At 52.3% G+C, this 22,523-nt stretch overlaps 1 protein-coding gene across 4 annotated transcripts in view; it reads left to right on the forward strand.

Annotated features, from left to right (window-relative positions):
- The first annotated feature begins 1,212 nt into the window (after window positions 1-1,212).
- Window positions 1,213-22,523, forward strand: part of CD276 (CD276 molecule) — a 30,691-nt gene continuing 9,380 nt past the window's right edge. The window contains exons 1-7 of one of the 4 annotated variants that reach the window (XM_082619843.1): window positions 1,213-1,326; window positions 16,795-16,905; window positions 17,541-17,667; window positions 19,881-20,228; window positions 20,433-20,747; window positions 21,354-21,692; window positions 21,887-22,183. In XM_082619843.1, the coding sequence (XP_082475969.1) occupies window positions 17,595-17,667; window positions 19,881-20,228; window positions 20,433-20,747; window positions 21,354-21,692; window positions 21,887-22,183 (1,372 nt within the window). In that variant the 5' untranslated portion in view covers window positions 1,213-1,326; window positions 16,795-16,905; window positions 17,541-17,594. Of the gene's footprint in view, window positions 1,327-16,392; window positions 16,494-16,794; window positions 16,906-17,540; window positions 17,668-19,880; window positions 20,229-20,432; window positions 20,748-21,353; window positions 21,693-21,886; window positions 22,184-22,523 lie in introns of all 4 variants that reach the window. The other 3 variants (XM_082619842.1, XM_082619841.1, XM_082619840.1) reach the window with 3 other exon arrangements.

The following is a 22,523-nucleotide window of genomic DNA, read 5'->3' on the forward strand; positions in this document are numbered from 1 at the left end:
GGCAAATCTTGGTTCCTTCACTTAATGGTTGGATATCCTTAAGTAAGTTACCTATCTCCTTGTGTCTTAATTTCCTTATTTGTGAAAATGAGGATAATAATAGCATTACCTCATTGCATTGCTGGAAAGATGAAATGAGATAAAATGGTAAAGAGCTTAAAACAGTGGCTGACACACAGAGATGAGCATGTATTCATGCATATTTCCTAAGCCCTCTCTCATATTGCTGCTGACACTTGGTGGTGGGTCTGGCCGTAAGACAAATTGGAGTCCCTTTAATCTCTCTGAGCCTCAGTTTTCTCACCTGTAAAATGGGGATAATATTATCTACATGGTCCAGCTGTTGTGAGGATTTAAAGAGGCCCCACATGGAAGGCTCTTAGCCTCTACCCTGGCCTACAAAAGCCTGCTACACTTTAGCTGTTGCTGTCTGTAACTAATGGAGAACAGGTCAGAGACTAGGTGCAGGGGCCGGATGTGCCAAGGCAGAGGCCCGACCCCCATCTCTCCCCAGGCTGGAGGTTCAAGCCTGACCCCCCCATCTCCTTCCAGGCTGGAACTGGTTCCTATAAAGACAGAGCCCCAGGTCATGGGGAGGGGGTTGGGGCGGTGTCAGAGCTGCTCCCCCTTTGGGGGCCTGGGGTAGCCATTAGCCTGGCATGGGGCTGGGGGCAGGGCTGGCCGGGTGGCCGGGGGCGGAAGGAAAAGGGGAAAACCAGCTAGGTGGAAATTACCCTGCGGTTGGCTCAGGCGCCCACGACACACTGTATTTATAGAGAGCTCCCAGCAGCTCTCAATGCCTCACAGTCGAATTAACCCTTTCCAGGCCACGGTACCAGCCTGGTGGCGGAGAACACTGGACTGGGGGTCAGACAGCCAGATCCGAGCTCCGGCTCTGCTGCCAGCGGCCTGGAGGGGGAGCCGGGGTGGTCAGTAACCATTCACCTGTCCCCCTAGCAGAAAATAAACTTCGGATCTTGGGAGGGTGGGACAGGGTGGGAGATGGGCAGAGATCAGACCAGCGCCCCTTTACTAGGGCCCCCGCGTGGGTCTGGACCCGGGTCAGGGGCGGGTCCTGGCTGGGTGCCCTGCCCAGCGGGCGGGCTCAGGCCTCTGCCCCAAACCTTCGCCGCGGGGCCAATCCCGCCTCTGGGGCGCACCCGGGCCGCCTTTCCGGGCCTGCAGCTTCCTCCAGCCCGCCCCGCCCCTCGGACTCCCGGGGCCGCCCCCGGACCCCTTTCGCGCCCGGCCTCGCGGCGGCGGCGGCGGCGGCGACTCGGCAGCGCTCCGCCGCGTCCCCGAGTCGCGGGAGTCAGGCGCGGCGCGGTGAGTGCTTGCGTGGCGGGCTCGGCGCGCGTCCGGGCGGCCTTTGTTTGCGGCCGAGCCCTGCCCCGGGCTGCCGGGCTGCGTGCCTGCTGCTGGGCTGCTAGAGCGGGCGGTGAGCCCCATCTCTCGCAGGGCGCCCCCCACCCCAGCCCTCTCCCCGGGCCCGGGCTGGCCTCCGCGCGGGGAGCACGGTGGACCCCGGCTCTGGGTCCCGGAGGCTGCAGGGGGGCTACCAGAGTCCAGCCCCGCCCCCAGCCTTGCCTCCCCTCCCTGGCCGGCGGGGCCTGGGGCAGTGTGGGACCTGCCCTCCCCCGGGAAGGCGCTGGAGGAGGCTGGGCGGGTAGCTGTGATCGCGGAGGCCCTGGGTGTGCAGGGGGAATAGAGGCAGATCTGTCATTGTGTTGATGATTCTGGAAAGCTTCACGAAGCCACTAAGGGGGAAGTAGAGTCTCCCGGAGTCCCTGCAGAGGAAAACACCCTGACGTGACCACTAGTTCTGAGGAGGGGGGTGTGCCAGGGAGAGGAGGGCGAGGGGCTGGATCGGGGAGGGGGGGTCGATTCTGCCTGGCCCAGAAGGATGAAGGAGTGGGCGACTGGAGGGCTTCCACGGGCAGCAGTGGGCACGAGGGGACAGATTCTGAGAAGGACGGGCAGGGACAGCTGGCCTGGGTGAAGGGATGCATAGTTGTTGGGGGGTGGGAGGCAGAGCACGAGGAAGCAGGGGTGGGGCCATTCGGGCTTGGGAGGTCTCAGGGAGATAGATGGTGGGTGGGGTAGAATGGAGAGGGGGTGGAGGAAAGGTAGGGACCCAGGGTGGGGACACACTAGAGGGGAGGGGATTGGATTGAATCCCAGTGTCCCAGGTCCTCTATTGCTGCTTAGCTATCGAATTGGCAGGTTTGGGGCCCTAAGGCAGTGAAACGCCAGAAAAGGGGATTTCTTTCTCAGCCAAACCTGCCCTAATGAGAAATGCGTGATGGATGACTCAGATACGGGATCTATCATCGAGGAAAACGTTAAGCAAATAGGAAGGCAAAAACCATTGGGGAGTTGGGAGGGTTTGTTTGACTTAATTGAGAAAAACTATTTACCTTCAAATTGGATGTGGATAATTGTAAATGAGTCTGATTTCATCATTAAATGAAGGCCCTAGATCCTTTTCTTACATGCTTGTCTTTAGCAGTTAGCTTCTATGTTAGAAAGTAATGAAGCTGTTCTGTTTTTAAGAGAGTTCTTTATTTAGTTCAGCCTCCTCTCTGACTCCCTCTCGCCTCCCAGAAGTCCCTAGGAAATCTGATGCTGTGCAGCCTTCCTTGTAGTTTGGGGCCCTGTACACAGGTGGGTGCTTTTGGAGGCTGAGAAATTGAAGTCTAAACTTGAATTTTAACTCTAAACATGTCCAGTGGGTTGGGCTGATCTGAGTGGCAGGGCTCTGAGGCTGTGGGTATGAGTGGTGGCTCATATTTCCAGCTCTTTTGGAAATGGGAATATTTTGGGTGAGTATATTCCCTGATATCTGGAGTTCCTGAGATTAAGCATTAACACTTAGGTTAACCATTAACCATGGAAATCTTTCTCCGCTGTATTACACATATCACAGTCTGACATCAGGACACTCCTAATGTCAGGGAAATTTTCCTTCATGACTTCAGATCAGCACTATGAACATCCGTTTTTGCACTAAGGACTTTTGTATAGCAAGGGGACTCTTGAGGGAGTGAGCTTTGCACTAAGTGGCTTCAGTGATGCTTGTATTGGTCCCATGACTGACTTTGGAATTCTTTTCTCTCTTCAATGACATCACTGGTGGTTTCTCCTGCTTGCTTTCAGTGAGCTTTCCAATTCATTCCAGACTCCTATGTTCCAAGAAATCAGGAAATCCAGCTTGTTAGAGATGGGAAGCCTACATTAAAGCAAGCTCAAGGATGAAAAGGGGTTCTGGGATTTGAGGACCGCTTTTCCTTCCTGTCCTCAGCCCTCTGCACCTCTGTCTGGGCACCCAATGGAAGCAGGTTGGCTGAATGTCTGAGATACTCAGATGACTGATAGCTGGGTCAGGTGCTTGAATGTTTGTGGAAAGGACAGTTATAGAAGTGTTGTCCCTTCTGTAGAGCCTGTGTCCTTATTCTGCTGAGGTGGACTTCTGAAAGTTCCGGTGGGAATTCCTCTATCCTTAAACTGTAACCTTCTATGGAGTCGTCAATCTTCATTCTTTGGAGTAGGATTTGGGTTTGATGCTGAGCTGAGCAATACTGTTTGGGGTCAGAGACTGAGTGTGATCATAGAGCCGTAAGTTGGGATTCCACAGCACCCAAAGAGACTCCTAGAAAGTGTTGTAGAACAAGCGTCTGGCTTATTGCAGGCTGCTTCTTGGTTGGACATACAGGGCTTGTGCTATGTGAAGAAAAATGACCCAAATCCAAGCAGCCTCTGAGATTAACAGAGCCTGAACCCGTGGCCTTGAGTCACAGGGTCAGAGGAGGAGGAAGAAGGGCAGGCAGGATGATGTCACTGCCCATGAGCTTATCCTCTGAGTGGGTGGCCACTTCCATTGCTGTCCTTTTCCCACACCCCCAGGGCAGGAATGACAGGGAGGTCCACTGGCAAAAGAGGAAAGGCATAGTCAGGGCCTGGGGGAGGAGGGCAAAGAGGGTGGGAACCGGTCCATGTGATCTTTGAGAAATTTCTTTTCCTCTCGTTGGCTCAGAATGGATCAAACATCTGGGGGAGGGCCACGTGTGCTTTATGTAACCCTTGCCTGCCAACTCCAGTTCTGCCACCCCTGCAGTAAGAGATTCCAGATAGGTGCATTGAGTTTTCAGGTTGGGGGGGTGGGGCTGTGATGGATGCAGTCCTATGAGGTACGGTATCATTAGCTCCATTGTATAGATGGGTAAACTGAGGCCCAGAAAGAAGTCCCCTGCCCAAAGACATGCAGTTGGCAAATTCTGGGGCTGGGATGCTGTCTCCCTCCAGAACTGGCTCTTTCTGCCACTCTGGAGGCAGGCACAGTCTTTACCCCTCATTCTAGAGCCTGGTAAGATGTGCTAAGGGTCCCCACAACAAGGCAGAGGATTCATCTGGGGAGCTGAGGAGAGGGCAGGCCTGACCTGGGTATCCCAGACTAGTTGTCCTTGCAGCCCAGTTGGAACCATTGCTGAGAGTTCTTACTCTTCGAGAGGCCTGGTCCTCAGCACACTCGTGCCTCTCAGGAGTCCCTCTTACACCCTCCAGTTCTGACCAGTGCTCCCAGCCAGCTGCCCCCATTCTTCCTCATTCTCTTTGTGGTCCAGAGAATGTCTGCCTCCTCCACACCCCTAATGCCTTTGGGCCTTTGGCCTTCCTGAGGCTTAGGGAGGGTATGTTGGAGGGAACCCGCTGGGAGTGGGGTTTGAGACACATCTTTTATTGCGAGCCTTGGAGCAGGGAGAGATACTACCTCTGGGAGGCAGGGCTCCCAGGTCACCCTAAATCAGCGTAGGCTCCTGGGAACTGGGCCTCCCATGGGGGAGACACTGGAATGTGTGCTTATGGAGATGGCCCTGTACTGGGGGATGTGGTGGCAGCAGGGGCAGTAGGGGCTTGAGCCCACTGGGAGGAGGAAGGGAGAGAGCACCACCAGGGATGAGCCAGACACAGAGATGGAGCTGAATTGTGATTTGCTGCTTTGGAGCTTGGGTGCTGGTGGGGTCCTAGGAGCAAAGGGGGTCAGAGAAAGAGTACTGTTCCCAGGGACCTAGATGTATAGATGTATAGCCTGACAGAGGAGGCTCGGTGCAGAGGATCCCAGGAGGACTTTTCCCCATGCCCATGGCAATAATAACAAAAGTAGTAATAATCGTTACCACTGTTTGAGTGCTAGGGGCTTTAAGTCCTCTCTGTATGTTATTTTATTCTTACAGCAGTTCTGTGGGGTAGGGATTGTTACCCGCTTTTTAGGGATGTGGAATCAAATCTCAAAGCGGTTAAGTCATTTAAACTTGATCATGTGTCTAGCAAGGCTTCCGAGTTAGAATCTGAACCTAGGCCTGCCTGCTGTACCTGAGCTCAAACTGTACCCTGGGGCAGGCAAGGCAGTCTGATGATGCCATTTAACAGGTGAGGAATTGAGGCCCAGGGCCACTTGTGAGCAGGCTCTTAGTCACCTCTCATGGTGATTGGTGACTGAGCATGGCAGCCTACACTCGTTTCTCTAGGCTCAGATTCCCATCTCCATGATGGGCATGGAAGTGGGCACTGGACAGGTGAACTCCAAGGAGCCTTCAAGCTCTGAGGACTAGTGGCGCCTGCTACACTCATGAGGAGGAATCCCTGGAGATCCAGAGGGGCTGGTGCTTAGGTGGAGAGGGATCTGCAGCATTGTTTTGCCAGGGTGAACCTCTTTCAGGGTAGAAACCTAAAGAATGTGAAGGCAGGGAGGTGTTTAGGTAGAACACATCTGGAGTAAGTGGACCCTTCCTTGAGTGAAGTCTGGAAAGGCTTCTGGAAGGGATGGGGTTTCCAGACATATCTAGGTAGGCACTTAACAGGACTCAGCAGAAGTTGAGTGAATGCAGATATATGTGTCACAGGCCTGCCAGGGCTTGACCTGGGATCCGCCCTCTGATTTGGTCTTATGCTCTCTCATGCCTTCCCTTCCTCTCTCCACTCCCCTCCTTTGAATCCTTTTTTTCTGGCCAGACCTCTTCTGAGCTAAGTGTAGCTTTCACTTTTTTTCAGGGTTCTGTGTTTCTGATGGTGTGTGTGTGTGTGTACCTCCCGTGTGCACCCATGTGCATGTATAGCCTCTGCACACACTTCCAGTTCTGAGATGGTGTCACACTGCCTTGTCAAGTGGCTGTTGAACCCTGGAAGATGCAAACTCATTTTGTGGTGGCTCCTTAGCCAGAAGAGGGCGTGAGAGGCAGGCCAGCTGCTGTAGCAAAAGTCACCATGTTCTCAGATCTACTGAGATGTCTACATTCTCTCTGGTTTTGCCTCCTCCGGTTCTGATGCCCTGACGTCAGTGTGGAGAGGGTGCCTCGGTGGGGACGGTCTGGCTTGGGGAGGCCAGGGGCTCTGCTCTGTCCTGTTCTCCCTCTTCTTGTTCTTCCTATAAGCCATAAGGGAAGCAAGCTGCGGATGCCAGCCCCACTGTGCTGGGCTGGCGCTGATGACACACTGCTGTCTTGACTCACACAGAAATCACTTGGAGAGGAAGAATTGATTTCTTCTCTTGAGTGGGATCGCGGGGGTGGGGAGCAGTGCCCAGTGGACAGCCTTGAACCCCAAAGGCCCAAACTGACTCATTATCAGGAAAAAGGAAGGTGAACAGGATTCCCAGGGAACTCTGGAGATCCCCTCGACTCTTTCCCCAGACTCCATTTATAGAGCACCTGTACTAACTAGGACAGTTTAGATAATTTTGCTCAGTTGAGTCCTATAATCATCCTATGAGGGTAGAGTTTAAATTCCTATTGCCCAAATGAGCAAACAGAGACTCAGAAAGGATGTTTTCCCAAAGTCGCATGGCTAGGAAGTGGCAGAGTCTGGATTTATATCTCCGACTCCAGAGTCATCTTCTAAAACACCAGGGCTCACTCCTTCCATGAAGCTTCTCGTGACTACACCAGCCCAGCATGTGATCGTGGTCATAGCACAGGAAGGAGGCCAGGACCTTCCTTTGAGGGTTAAGGAGATGAAGACCCTGAGAGGCAATGGGCTTGCTCTAGGGAGCCTAGCAAGTCAGTGATAGAGCCTGGTCTAAAACCCACATAAATCTTTATGTTGCTGTTTTCCTTTTTCGTTTGTTAATACAAAAGAATTACATGCTCGTTGTCAAAGTTACAGAAGTACATCAACTAGAAGGTGGAAGTAGACCTTTACCTTCATCCCCATGCCCCAGAGTTGGGTTCACTATCACACTTCCAGACCCATTTTCTATATACAGACATTCATCCATCCATCTCTCTATCTATCTAAACACACAGGCATTCATTCATTCATTCATTCATTGAACAGTGCTTTGAACACTCATTATTTGCCAAGCCTTTGATAGAACTAAGGGTCCAATAGTAAATAAAGCAGACGTGGTTCCTGCTCAGGGAGGTCCCAGTATGACACGAGGTAAACAAACTGCAACGCAGAACAGGGACATCCTTAGAGTGGCAGACCTCCAACCCAGCTTTTCTGCCTAGGTGACCCTCAGGATGTCATCCAGGAAGAAGGAACTGTGTTTGCAAAAACCCTATGAGGTAGGGAAGAGGGTCTCATTGTAAGAGACCCTGATGGAGAGGTCAGTGGGCCAGGCAGGGCCCGGCATGCCATGGAGGAGCTGATTAGATATTGAAAGTGATGACATGATGCACTTTTGTTTTTACAGCAGTTTTTCTGGTTGCTGTGTAGAGTCTAGATGGGAGTAAAGAACTGGGTTGGGGGACAAGAGAGAAAGTGGGGGACCGGTGAGGAGGCTTTTGTAGTCATGCAGGCAAGAGATGATGGCGACTTGGCAGACCAGAGAGAGAAGCAGAGGTGGAGGGGAATAGAGAGAGTAAAGATATATCGGGTTGCCAAACTTTTTTCTGTAAAGGGCCGGAAAGTAAATAGTTTAGGCTTCGTGACTATTGCGACTACTCAGTTCTACTGTTGTAGTGGAAAAGCAGCCACAGACAATATGTGAATGAATGAAGTGTGGCTGTGCGCCAATGAAACTTTATTTACGGATACTGAAATTTGAATTTCATGTGATTTCCATGTGTCCTGAAATAGTCTTCTTCTTTTCTAACCATTTAAAAAGGTAAACCTTGTCTTAACTGGTGAACTGAACAAAAGCAGGTGGTGAGCTGGATTTGGTGCTGGGGCTGTAGTTTGCAGACCCTTGAGATATATTTTGGGGTCAGGGATGGCTGTTCTTGGTGATGGATTGTAAGGGTGTGAGAAATCAGGTCTCTGGCTTGATCAGAGGGGGTGGAAGATGGTGCCTTTATGAAGTGGGAAGGGCTGGGGAGGAACAGGTTTGGGGGAGAAATCAAGAGTTTGAAGAGGGACCTGTTAAGAGGGAGATGCCTGTGAGTCATTGGAACACAGATATTTAGGAGACAGTTGGGTTTAAGTTTGGAGCTCAGATGAGAGGTGTGGACTTGGAGAAGTAAATCTGGGAGTTGCCAGCATATAAATGGTATTTAAAGCCATGGGAGTGGATGAAATCATCTAGGAAAAAATAGTAGAGAGAATTAAGGAGAGGGCCTAGGAGCAAGTTCCAGGGGGTTCAGTGCCAGAGAAGGAAGGGCCTGCACTGAAATATAGGAGATGGAGCGAGAGGTAGGTGACTAGATCTGGGATCGTGGGACCATTTATTAATATAGAAATTAGGTCATATAACTCACAGTATTCTTTATTCACATGACCTATGTCATGGGCTTATTTCCATGTAAGTACACCTTCTTTTGAAAGGCGGTATGCTATTCCATTATATAGATGCACCATAATTAATGTACCAGTTCCCTGTTGTTTTCCATTTTTGCTGCTGCCTGGGTGTCTTTGAGAATGGAGCTAGTGTTTCTGTAAACCAGTCCCTGCCAACTATGGCCCCGGGGCCCAATCTTTTGCTGCTTGGTTTTGTATAGCCCAGAAGCTAAGAATGGTTTTTACATTTCTAATGGTTGAAAAAAAATCATGTGATTCATGAAAATTATATGCAATTCAGTTCCGAGTGTCCATAAATAAAGTTCTATTGGAACACAGCTCTGCTCATGCATTTATGCACTGTCTCTGGCTGCTTTCCTGCTGTAAGGGCAGAGTTGAGCACTTGTGACAGATATGGGAGGGCCTGCAAAGCCTAAAACATTTGCTATCTGGACCTTCACAGAAGAAATTTGCTGACCCCTGCCTGACTCGATTCTAGTAGGTCCACACACAGGCTGGGCAGGGTATTTTGAGCATCTCTGGGAGGACACGATCTAGAGAAAAAATTATTTGATGCCCCAAATTCTGCCATCAGCTCTTATTTTGAGTAAACCATTGCCCTTTTAAAACATCATCCTTTAAAATTCAAACCTCCTCTGCAAGGTTAACGTTACATATGCATCAATTAATCAAAGGTTGGGCCTACCTATGGCAACAATATTACTCCTCTACTTAAAACCCTTTCTTTCTTATCACCTACCAGCTAAATCCAAACATGACCTCCTGTTCCAGCCCTGGCTTGCCCTTTAGCTTCTCCTCCTCCTGTGACCACCATGTTACATCTCCTGTCCGCCCACATGGAAGGGCCTGCATTCCCCCAGCCTCCCATGCTGCTTCCTTCCTCACTGCCTTTGCCTGGGTTTCTCCCAGTGCCTGGAACGGCCTTTCCCAGCCTGACCACCTGGGGAGCTTCAGGTCAGTTTTAAGGGTTCACCTTTAGGGTTATCATGTCGCTGAGGTACCTTCAAGTGGCCCTCACTGTATCTTAAATAGTACACTGTACTGAACTGCAGTGATTTCTGTGCACTCCCCTATTGTAATGCAGGCTCCTTGAGGACAGAGACAGCTTAGCCCTCTCTCTGTCCCCATTGCCTGCCTAACAGGCACTCAGTGAAGAGTTAAGTGAATAGCTAAATACACGAATGAATGTATATTCAAGGACTCCTTCGGTTGTAGATAATAGAAACCTGGCTCAAACTGGCTTAAGGAAAAAAAAAAAGATTACTCATGTATCTGGACAGTCTAGTGCAGCTTGCTTCAGGAATAGGGGCTGAAATGTTGTTTTCGGGGCTCAGTATCCCTCCTGCCTTCACCTCTGCCTCTGTATTTGTTTGGATCAATTCTTTAGGTTATTGCTAGCTGATAGATTCATTGCCAACAGCCCCAGACCACATCCTTCTTAGCAACCTCAGCAAGAAAGAGTGTTTTCTGAGAGCGCTGGCAGCAAAGCCCTGGGAGGTCTCTGATTGGGTGTGGCTTGGCTCACAGGCTCATTCCCAAGCAAATCACTGAGTGGGGGCAGGGCAGGCATTCTCCAGCAAGCTGGGTCTGGTCATACGCTGAGGCCTGAGGCTGGGAATCAGCCCCACCAGCACCAAATGGACTGGGTTCCCTGCAGGAAAGTGGAGCCCTGTTATCACAAGGAGCCAGCCTAGAACGAGAGAGGGGCACTCTAGAAGAAAGGATGAGGAACAAAATAAGAGTATCAAGACTGACTAGTGAAGGCAGAGAAGGTCTGCGCAGCATCTATTTTGCTTCTGTATCAAGGAAAGAAGGGACAGAAGCTGTTAAGAAGGAACCGGAAGTTCAGTCCAGGAGGGGAGGTGATAATCTGCTTTAAATGGATTTGTCTTCTGGCCCCTAGGATTGCTGAGTGAATTTGGAGATAAGATCTCTGAGAAGCTATCAGGGATATTTCAGGACAACTGGGGTAGACAGTGGGGGCGGGGGGAGGGGGAAGGTGTGGGTCACAGCATTCCAGTTTCCCACTGTGTACAGAATCAATCCAGGGTCCCTAACCGACCCCTGAGCACCTCCCTTGCCTCATCTCCTGACTGCCTCTCCTCGGAGTCCCCGTCTTCCCAGAATATGCTGTGGGTGGTTGCTCCTCCGTGACTTTGCTGGTGCTGCCCCCTGTGCCAGAGAGCTGAAATGTCTCCTCCTCTCTGAGGTCCAACTAAACCTCCCCACTCCTTCATGAAGTGCTTGACTCTCCATTCCCGTAATACCTGCTATAAACCTGCATCATGCTTGTTGTGTGAATGGATAAATGAATGCTGGAAGACCTAAGATGGGCAAATAACCAGTTTTATGGGGAATAAGGTAGATTATGGGAAGAACAGATTGGTGACCTTAATCCCTGACAAAACCCTGGAACTAACTGTCAACTGAGCACTTGAGGAAGAGTCCAGCTTCTTCAAATGACCCTTTTTTCTGGTTCTTCTCCACTTGAGTGGTCCCCCTCCAGAAGCAGTGACACCTTGGGGATGAGATAGATGGGCAGCTGGGTGAGTGGCCGCACAAGTGGGAAAACTTGTAAACCCAAAGCCCTGAATAGTGGATGGACGTTGATCCTGGGGCAGACCCTAGTGCTGTAGGGCTTTCCTGTTCCTGTCCTCTCCCTGAGGACCTTGATGACACAAGAAACAAAGTGGGGAGAGGAGGGCAACCTTTTTAGATAAATTCATTTGTTCTCTTCTTCATCCACCAAAAAATTATTGAGCACCTTCTATGCACCAGGTACTGTCAAAACAGTACTTCAAAAATGGCATCGTTACATAACATTGTGGCATGGTTACATAACAGTGTGACTGCACTTAATGCCACCAAATTGTACACTTAAAAATGGTTAAAATGGGAATTCCCTGGGGGTCAAGTTGTTAAGACTGCACGCTTTCACTGCTGAGGGAGGGCCCAGGTTCGATCCCTGGTTGGGGAACTAAGATCCCACAAGCCATGGGGTGAGGCAAAAAAGAAGAAAAAGAGGTTCAAATGGTAAACTTCATGTTGTGTGTATTTTGCCATAATTAAAAAATATATATCACGGCAGTTGGAGTGAGGGACTCAGCTTAACTGAATGAAATGTAATAGTAGGGGGCTTCCCTGGTGGCGCAGTGGTTGGGAGTCCGCCTGCCGATGTGGGGGCCACGGGTTCGTGCCCCGGTCCGGGAGGATCCCATGTGCCGCGGAGCGGCTGGGCCCGTGGGCCATGGCCGCTGGGCCTGCGCGTCCGGACCCTGTGCTCCATGGCAGGAGAGGCTGCAGTGGTGAGAGGCCCACATACGGCAAAAAAAAAAAAAAAAAAAAAAAAAAAATGTAATAGTAACAAATGAAACATCCTATAAAGCTCCACCCCTTCCCTGAATTTTTCAGAAGAGGATGGCAGAGATGTGGATCTGCAGCAATGTGAGCAAATGACTTCTGGTTGTTGGCCACAGATTTGACAGTCTATTATTTTGGGTTGTTTTGGTGAAAAATGTGGCATGGCTGCCCAATATGACCTCTACCAGAGAGAGGAAGTTCCAATACTTGCAGGGCTGTTATAAGGGAGGGGCAGACTTGTTCTGCATGGTCCAAGGGGTCGCATGAGGAATGATATGGGCTGACAGACTTTGGCTCAGTAAAAGGTAGAGCTTTCCACCAATGAGAGCTGCTCAAAAGCCAGTGGATTTCTTTGGGAGGTAGTGGGTGCCTATCACTAAAGGGAGCAAACAGAAGTTGTGGGAGTGGCCAGAGAAAGGTTCCCCGTTCTGTGACCTGACCATTAACTTCTGCATCTTCTTCAGAATTTGTTGGGGGGGGGCTCTTCTCATTCCATGAGCTCCCTCAGTGATCCGAACTTTGGCTTCCATGAATAGCTCCCCCGTCCTGTTCTGAGTTCCAGCTCTGTGTGTCCAGGAATCCATCAGACATTTTGTCACGGATGATCCATTCCAAGCCCAATCAGAATTGTTCTTCCCCCTCATTTCCAGGTCTCCCCATCTTCTGTGTGTGACACACGCACCCATGGGTTGAAGCCTTCAGTACATCCTTGGCTCTTTCAGCCCCTCGCATACAAACAATCCCTAAGACCAGTCATGTCTACCCTTGAAATATCTCCTAAGCTGTGCCCAGGTATCATTAAGTGACTCTGATGAGATAGTGTTCAGTTCATGTTTTGAAACACCTATTCTAGATGTGGTTTCCTTTTGCTGCTCTGAGCAGTAGCAATTTTCACGGGGTGGGAAGAGGGGGAAGATAAGGCGGGAGAGGAAGGGAGGGATGAGTCCCTAAATTAGTCACTTCAGATGCTGTAAGAAAGACCCAAAATAACGGTGACGCTAGAATAGATGCTTATTCTAACCCAAGTGACAGTCCGGGTATGTCCAGTGCTGATACTGCAGCCACTCAGGGGCCCTCTGTCCTGCTGTTCTGCAGTCCCCAGGGTGTTGCCTTTGGCAGCATGGTCCTAGAGGGCTCACCACGTCTGTGTTCCAGCCAGTGGGAAGGGGAAGGAGAAGAGAGAGAGTGTGCTCCTTCTCTTTAAAGGCATGCCCCAGAAGTTGTACACATCAGTTCCTCCCACATCCTATTAACCAGAAAATGATCACATGGCCATACCCTGCTGCAAGGCAGGCTGGGCTCTGTAGTCTTTAGCCAAGAGGCCCTGTGCCTAACAAAATATTCTACAGAAGAGGAAGAGAATAGATGTAAGGGGAACACTAGTGGTTTCTACCACAGTCATTTTGTACATTTCATTGTGACCTGCATGGCAGTTAATTGGCTAGACCTTAAGGATAGAGTACATGAAGGCTTAAGGATAGAGTACATGAAGGCTTAACGTACTAATGAAGTTCCATTAGCATCCAGTAAAGCGTTTTTTCTTTTATAGATGGGAACATTGAGCTCAGAGAGGGGAAGTCACCTATTAAGACTGCACAGCAAAGTGTCAGAACTGGGACTAGAACCCAAACTTTGGGCTCACTTTTTACTGTTTCAAAGAGATCTGGCTGAGAGGCAGACAAGCAGTGCCAGGAGGACAGGTCTCTTGGGGCTGGGGAGAGACCACCTTTCCCAGCCTGTCTACCTGCAGAGCTGCTCATCATTTGTCAGCACTCACCTTTAGGGTTATCATATCTCTGAGGTGCCTCCAAATAGTCCTCACTGTATCTTTTTTTTTTTTTTTTTTCGGTGTGTGGGCCTCTCACTGTTGTGGCCTCTCCCGTTGCGGAGCACAGGCTCCAGACGTGCAGGCTCAGCGGCCACGGCTCACCGGCCCAGCCGCTCTGCGGCATGTGGGATCTTCCCAGACCGGGGCACAAACCCGTGTCCCCTGCATCGGCAGGCGGACTCTCAACCACTGCGCCACCAGGGAAGCCCAGCCCTCACTGTATCTTAAACAGCACTCTGTACGGAACTGCGGTGATTTCTGTGCACTTCCCTATTGATGCAAGACAGACGCAGCTTAGTCCTCTCTGTTCCCAGTGCCTGCCTACCAGGCACTTGGTGAATAGTTAAGTGAATAACTAAATACACAAATGAATGTATATTCAAGGACTCCTTCAATTGCAGGTAATAGAAACTTAGCTCAGACTGGCCTGAGGGGGGAAAAAAATGATTGGCTCAAGTATCTGGGCAGTCTAGGTATGCAGCTTGCTTCAGGCATAGCTGGATCCAGGGGCTTAACTGCTGTTTTCAGAAGCTATGCTTCTATCCTATGCTGGCTAGCAAAGATTGACACTGGTTATGTGGCTTGACCCTTCTTGCCCTCTCCGTGGGAAATGTTGTCCAAGCAGCCCCTGCAGGAATTGGGAAGAGGCAGGGGGTTAAGAGAATATGGGGTGCTATTGGTGGTCATGGTAGGGGCAAGGAGCTCCTCTTGGATATCCTCAGGTCCAGGGCATCTTGATAAAGAGCCCAGCCTCAGCCCTTGATTTCTGGTTTTGGCTTTATGGGGGTACATCTTGGGTCATCTCTTGGGAGCTTCCCTGTGGCTCCACCTCTGCTGAGGTTGGATGCACTTACTGTATCCTCAGGCCAAGGGTGGCCTGGCCCCCTCACTCCTGCTCCTCTGGGAAAGCCAAGGCACCCTGTGGTCTTTCCTGGCAAGGTTCCATGGAGTTCCTACATTTGGCTGGAACTGGGGTAGATGGGGACGGGGATGTGGTAGTGGCGGTGGCGGGGGAGGGTGGCGGGGGCAGGGAGGAGGAGGAAGAACCGTCTGCTGACTCACTGGGAGGGGCGGTACATGCTGACTCCAGGGCAGGTCCTGCCTGGGGATGACAATTCCCCTTTGTAGAAAAGGTGGGCAACGTGATATGAATGCAGCATGAGGTATGTGTGTCTCCATGGGGCTCTGCGTACTAGGCAGCCCATCTGTCCCACTGGTCACAGGCCATGCTCTCATTCCCTGGCAACATCTTGTCTCTGAGATGTGTTTCTCCCTCCTGCCTTCAGCTCTGGGAGCCCAGCTATTGGGGTGGGAGTCTCTCGGTGTCCTCGGTTCTGGTGTGTCAAGGGCTTCTCCCCAGGGAAAGCATGAGAGTGGGAACTTCCTGAGTCCAGAGTCTAGGAAAGGAGTTGAAGGGAGCAAATCCAATGCCCACCCCTGGGAACCTCTCATCCTCCCTCTGGAGGGAAGGACAGCTCGGCCCTTGGGGAACCTGATAGGTCTGGTCGGAAGAGAGGTGCTCCCTGAACTCCCACATTCGTGGAGGTGGCAGGCAGTCCCAAGTGACCCTGGCAAGTACAACCCAGTGGCAGGAATTAGCTTGATGGATGAAGGAGAAGTCATAAGAAAGGTCTTGAGTGCCAGGCAGAGGCGTGTGGGTTTACTCCCGCGGTAAATAGGGAACCATGAGAGGTGCCTGTGGGGGAAGGTGCCTGTGAGCAGATTCCTGCCTCAGCTCCTAAGAGGAGACATGTAAAATGTGGGGTTGTCAGGGACGGACTGGAGGGTCCCAGGAGGATCACAGGAACGCTGGTCGCACAGGTCGGGGTGGGAGACGGTGGGAAGGGTGAGGGAGGCCCAGGAAGGACAGGCCTTGGTTCTGTCTGGGGATGAAAGAAAGGAAGGGAGACTCGGAATCTGGGAGTTTCTTAACCTTAGTCCCTGTGATTCCTTCAGTGGGCAGGCAAGCATGGCAGGCCGCTGCCTGCCAGCACTTCCTCTGGGCCGTGGTGGCCCTTGGCAGGATGTGGTGCCTGCCAAGGGTGACATTATGAATGGAGTGCGAAGGCTGCTGACTCAGCAGGCGGCAAGGCTTTGAGGCCGCCAGGTTTGGACCGGAAGTGTCTGGGAAGGAAGTGGCGGCTCAGGGCTTCCCCGCTGCGGACAGCTGGGGGTGGAGGATGTGCTTGGCAGGATGCACCCGGCTTGGCTAAGGGACTCCCTCAGCTCAGCTGCTGGGTGTGTGTGTGGGGTGGGGAGTGGGGTGCTAGGCTGGGATTGGGAGGGTTGAGGCTGGGTGCCTGTGACTGGAATTGATGCTAATGGCTGTTGATGACATTTGCTCCCTGGAAGGGCAGAGAGGTGTGTCAGGAGGTGGGGAACTCGAACCCTTCTCATCTGTGCTCTCTGGCAAATTACATCACACTAATGAAGTCCCCTCCCTTATCTGGGCTTTAATATTTTTCTTCTTGCAGAATGGGACCAAGTCAGGCAGCCCGGCTCCCTGGGTGGTTTGGAGAATGTGAAACCTTTTGTATTTTTGTGAAATCACGTTGGGTAGCATGAATCGACCCTGGTGACGTGGTTTGGTCAGGAGGTGGCATGAACAATCAGGCAGCAGCTGTGGGACACAGGGAGAAGGCGGACAGCTTGGTGGGGCTGGGCGTGCACAGAAGGGCAGCCAGGACCAGGAGCAGGGCTGGACCCAGGGAGGTCTGGGTCTCCCTGGCTCAGGTCTGACGTGTAGTCACAGAAATGCCTCACTCTGTCCTGACTCCGCTTGGGGGGTCAGCCCTAGTCCAGGCCTCGTCCATTTCTGATCGGTCTTGGGCATTCAATACACACAGGTTGAACTAGCCAGTGTCCTTTCCCTTCAGCCCCGTACTCATATACCAGGCTGCCTTCTAGAAGTCTCACCTGGAAGTTCCTGCACAAACACTGCTCACTGTACGTGCCCTACACTGAACCCTTCCACATTCTCTGTCTCCGTGAGTGCCCCACCTGGTCACTGGGCTCAAACCATGGACACCCTGACTGCTCCCTCTCTCTCCCCGCTGTCCTACCATGCTGTCACTTTCCCCCAGACCTGCTTTGTCTCTTCTGTCCAGCTCTTCTCATTTATCCTGCACATGCTGTCAGAGTAATCTTTAGGAACCACAGCTCTGACCATATCCTTCCCTCTATTCCAGAACCTTCAGTGGCTCCCAGCTGCCTTTAGGATAAACTTCCAACCTCTTAGCCAATCTCTAAGTCTTATTCTTCCCTACCAGCTGTTGTCTTGAGCCCAAAAAATCCATGTACATCCTTGGCCTGAGCAGGCAGACTTGCCTTTACTAGCTGCCTTGCCTCTCCTTCCTTTTGTTTGCATCCCAACATCTTAGAAGGGGTGGGTCCCAGCTGCCCCCTGCCCTGCTCCCCTGATCCAGCCTCCCCAGTGACTCACTTCCCTCCTGCCAGCATCTCTCAAAATATCCCTCAGCAGGGAGCCTTGTGCGGGTATAGGAGGGAGGACCTCCCAGCGGGCAGTTGCAGCCTTCCACCAAGCTGGTCCAGGGGAGATGAGGTGAGAGAGGGCCTGGGGAGGACATTTTGAGACAAAGGCCTCACTTCCTCTTCCTCACAGGCAGGGGCAGCCTTCCACCACGGAGAGCCCAGCTGTCAGCTGCCTCACGGGAAGATGCTGTGTGGACCAGGCAGCACGGGTATGCGTGTGGCCACTGCCCTGGGAGTGCTGTGGTTCTGCCTCGCAGGTGAGGGGAGCAGAGTGGGGCCTGGAGGTGGAGGAGGAGGGGACCATTCCCACCAAGCCTCTCTGTCTAGCAGGGCTGGGGAGGTTTTGGCTAACCTCCCAATCTCCTCTCTGCCCTGTCCACCTCATTCCTACCTCTGGGATCCAACAGGCAACTTACTTTACATTTTTTAGACTCTGTTTTCTCTTCTGTAAAATGGTAATGTGAGCACTAAATGTGATAATGCTGTTTCTCGAACAGACTGTATGTGTGCTTCCTCCCCAGGGCCTTTGCACATACTGTTCCCTCTGCCTGAAACTTTCTGCCCCTGAATGTCTGCAGGACTTGATCCCTTGTTTCATTCAAGTCTTTGCTCAAATGCCACCTTCCCCAGGCTTTCCTGGCTACCTTGTATAAAATAGCTCATCTTCCCTTCCTTTCCCTGACCTTACTTCATGCTTCTTCTCAACATTTATCTCCACCTGACATATTATATGTTTGCTTGCTTATTGCCTGCTCTGCTCAAAGAGCAGGATGTATCTCCAGGGCCAAGATTGATGCCAGCCTCATACAGGTGTGTAAATCTTCCCACACAGTTCTTGGCACAGAGTTAGCATTCAATAGTGGCAGCTACTTTAATAACAACATCATCGTAATTCAAATCCTAATCAGTTTCTGCTCTAAGGGAGAGTTTGCCTTCTCCCGCCAAGGGGAAGACAAAGTTGAGTGTCTGGTGCCATCTGGTGGTCGGAAAGAGGAAGTACCGCTTTACCTAGAGCTATTGATCCTTTGATTTCTTCAGACAAAGGGCTTTGTCTGGGTGATTCCTCCGGTTTCATCCCCCAAATGCCCGATACAAGGGGCACCCTGTTGGTCTCCAACTGGAGAGCTGGCCTGTGGCACCTGGCATTGTGGCAAGAGATCCAATGCCCACTTAAGACCTTTAGAGATCACTACACACTGCAAAGATGATGATACCCACTCCCTGTATGTTATTCATGATGAAAATACTAAGTATAAAATGCTATTTTTCTAAGTGTGAGAAACCTTTAATGAGTGCAGTATTCAGTTAGCTTTGTTTCGAGACTGTTTGATCTTCACACTTTTTGAGTGTGCCTGCTTTGCTGGTGCCCAAAGCACACAATCTAAGCATTATGCAAGAATGGCAGTGCCAGGCTAGGGGACACATCTCACCAAAAGAAAAGCTATCAGGAACCCCTACTTAACTTTACAGGGCTCTAAAAGAAGAGCTGGACTGGAGGCAGAGGTGACTGGGTGGGAGGCTGCAGGGTAAATCGACAGGACAGAGGGCAGGGGTAGGAGCAGGGGAACCTGCCCCACCGGGCTTTTCTATGGTTATGTCATACTCTTTTTTCATTCCCTTTCAATCTCAGCTTAATATCTCTTTATGGAGAACGTGGCTCACCACCCTATTTAAATGCATGGGTATTCTTTCTTTCTTTTTTTTTTTTTTTTTTTTTGCTGTACGCGGGCCTCTCACTGTTGTGGCCTCTCCCCTTGCGGAGCACAGGCTCCGGACGCACAGGCTCAGCGGCCATGGCTCACGGGCCCAGCCGCTCCGCGGCATATGGGATCCTCCCAGACCGGGGCACGAACCCGTATCCCCTGCATCGGCAGGCGGACTCTCAACCACTGCGCCACCAGGGAGGCCCTTCTTTCTTTCTTGCATAAAAACTAATCATGTGTATTTAGGAAAAGAAAAATGAAAAAGCACTTGTGATTCTTTCTCATCCAGAGAAAACCACATGTTGGTGCATACTTTTTTAAGACCCTTTTTACAATTTATAAAGATAATATATATTTGGGAAATGCAACCAGCACAGGCAGGTGTAAAATACCTGCCAGAGTTTTGAAAAGCTACCTCCTTGCTTTCTATCCATTGGCTTGCTTTCTTCCTTCATACCCCTAATCACATACTAATAAGAATTTGTGGGCTAGTTTGTCCCTCTCTCCCACTAAAACGTAAGCTCTGTAGGGGTGTGGCCTTGGTGTTGTTCTCCGTGGCATTCCTAACTCTTACCCCTGGCATAGTGGGTGCTTACTATATTCCTGCTGACTGAATTAGAACCAAAGGTAATAAACTCTTAGGCCTTAAAAAAAAAGGGGGGGTGGTGGACAGGGCCTGAAGTTAACCTGGAAGGGGAGGGGGACTAGGGAGGCCCGGAGTGTCCCGGCCCCTCCTCACCGTCCCACCCCACCAACCGCATCCCCAGGCGCCGCAGTGGAAGTCCGGATCCCTGAAGACCCCGTGGTGGCCCTCCTGGGCACTGACGCCACCCTGCGCTGCTCCTTCTCACCCGAGCCCGGCCTCAGCCTGGCACAGCTCAACCTCATCTGGCAGCTGACAGACACCAAACAGCTGGTGCACAGCTTCGCCTGGGGCCGCGACCAGGGCAGCGCCTATGCCAATCGCACTGCGCTTTTCCCAGACCTGCTGGCTCAGGGCAACGCGTCCCTGAGGCTGCAGCGCGTGCGCGTGGCTGATGAGGGCAGCTTCACCTGCTTTCTGAACATCCGGGACTTTGGCAGCGGCAGCGCTGCGGTCAGCCTGCAGGTGGCAGGTGAGAGCCGCGAAGGGGGGCGGTGTGTGCCCTCCCTTTGGCAAACCCCTCATACTTCCCGCAGCCCCTTTACCCGCAGCCCCTTTACCCACTGCCCCAGCGCTGACCCGTGTCCTCACAGCCCCAGGCACCTTTCCCCTCCACTGTGTCCCGCTGCCCTTGCCTTACGTTGACCTCTGCCCTCTACCCTCTGCTCTCCTCCAGCCCCCTACTCCAAGCCCAGCATGACCCTGGAGCCCAACAAGGACCTGCGGCCCGGGGACACGGTGACCATCACGTGCTCCAGCTACCGGGGCTACCCCGAGGCCGAAGTGTTCTGGCGGGATGGGCAGGGTGCGCTCTTGACCGGCAACGTAACCACGTCGCAGATGGCTAAGGAGCAGGGCTTGTTCGACGTGCGCAGTGTCCTGAGAGTGGTGTTGGGCGCTAATGGCACCTACAGCTGCCTGGTGCGCAACCCCGTGCTGCAGCAGGACGCTCATGGCTCTGTCACCATCACACCGCATAGAAACCCCACAGGTTTTTGTTTTGTTTTCTTAAGTGTCCCCCTGGGGGGGGGGTCCTGTGTGCAGGGGTCACAGTATCTGAATCTAGCTCCATACCTTCAGTCTCCCGGAACAGTGAGACGCCTAATAATAATAACGGAAAAGATAAACATGGTGCGTAGGTGGCAATCTAATCGTGGTGGGAGTGGGTGAGGGTGATGATTACAGGTCCTCTCAGCTCTCTAGGTCCCCTGACTCCAGGGCTCTGGAAGCCTCTGGAGAGAATGGAGAAGCATTCAGATCTCAGAAGAGAGCGGAAGGATAGGAGAGGGAAATGGATCCTGGCGGAAAGGGGAGTTTTGCTAGGGCTGGAGGCTGCTCTAGGCCAGGTCCCCCCACCCCCCCGGGGACGGACCTTGTCAGGCCAAGGCCAAACTGCTGTGATTCTTGTCAGAAGATTAGGGAGACTCCACGCCTGGAAGTGCTGAGACTTAATCTGTTTTTAGGTCTGGGGAGAAAATGGGAAGATGGAACAGGACCTGGGGGTTGATGGAGGAGCAGGATGCTGGGGGTGGGTGGGGTGGTAGCCCAGAGTGTCAGCGCCCCTCCTCATTGCCTGCCGCTCCAACCTCGCCCTCAGGTGCTGTGGAAGTCCAGGTTCCCGAAGACCCCGTGGTAGCCCTCGTGGGCACTGACGCCACCCTGCGCTGCTCCTTCTCTCCCGAGCCCGGCTTCAGCCTGGCACAGCTCAACCTCATCTGGCAGCTGACAGACACCAAACAGCTGGTGCACAGCTTCGCTGAGGGCCGCGACCAGGGCAGCGCCTATGCCAATCGCACTGCACTCTTCCCAGACCTGCTGGCTCAGGGCAACGCGTCCCTGAGGCTGCAGCGCGTGCGCGTGGCTGATGAGGGCAGCTTCACCTGCTTCGTGAGCATCCGGGACTTCGGCAGCGCTGCGGTCAGCCTGCAGGTGGCAGGTGAGAGCCGCGAAGGCGGGGCGTGGGGGGGGTCCCCTCCCTTTGGCACACCCCTCATACTTCCCGCAGCCCCTTTACCCACTGCCCCAGTGCTAACCCGTGTCCTCACAGCCCCAGGCACCTTCCCCCTCCACTGTGTCCCGCTGCCCTTGCCTTACGTTGACCTCTGCCCTCTACCCTCTGCTCCCCTCCAGCCCCCTACTCCAAGCCCAGCATGACCCTGGAGCCCAACAAGGACCTGCGGCCCGGGGACACGGTGACCATCACGTGCTCCAGCTACCGGGGCTACCCCGAGGCCGAAGTGTTCTGGCGGGATGGGCAGGGTGCGCCCTTGACTGGCAACGTAACCACGTCGCAGATGGCTAACGAGCAGGGCTTGTTCGACGTGCGCAGTGTCCTGAGGGTGGTGTTGGGTGCTAATGGCACCTACAGCTGCCTGGTGCGCAACCCCGTGCTGCAGCAGGACGCTCATGGCTCTGTCACCATCACAGGTACGGGCAGACGAACAGCTGGGGAAGGATAGAGGGGGCCATTGCGTTTTATCTCGACCCTGAGCTGGAATTTAGGTAGGCTTGGGTGGTCAGAAGACTTAAAACATTTTCATACATTTCAGGTGTTTCAAACTCTCCCCCAAGAAGTCCTTAAGGGACTTGCTTTATCGAGCTGATAGGAATCATTTGTAGTGTTTGCCCTTCTAAGAGTGTCTTAGGTGGTATTTGTGCTTCTTGTACAGGGGACTGAGTACCTGCCTGGATCTGGAGGTGTGGGCGGGAGTTCTGGAGCAGCCACAAGGCATGGCTCTGGAGTGCTTTCCTACGGGAACCTCTCCAA

This window comes from Mesoplodon mirus (assembly GCF_964341445.2).
Source record: "Mesoplodon mirus genome assembly, chromosome: 4".
NCBI classification, from domain to species: domain Eukaryota; kingdom Metazoa; phylum Chordata; class Mammalia; order Artiodactyla; family Ziphiidae; genus Mesoplodon; species Mesoplodon mirus.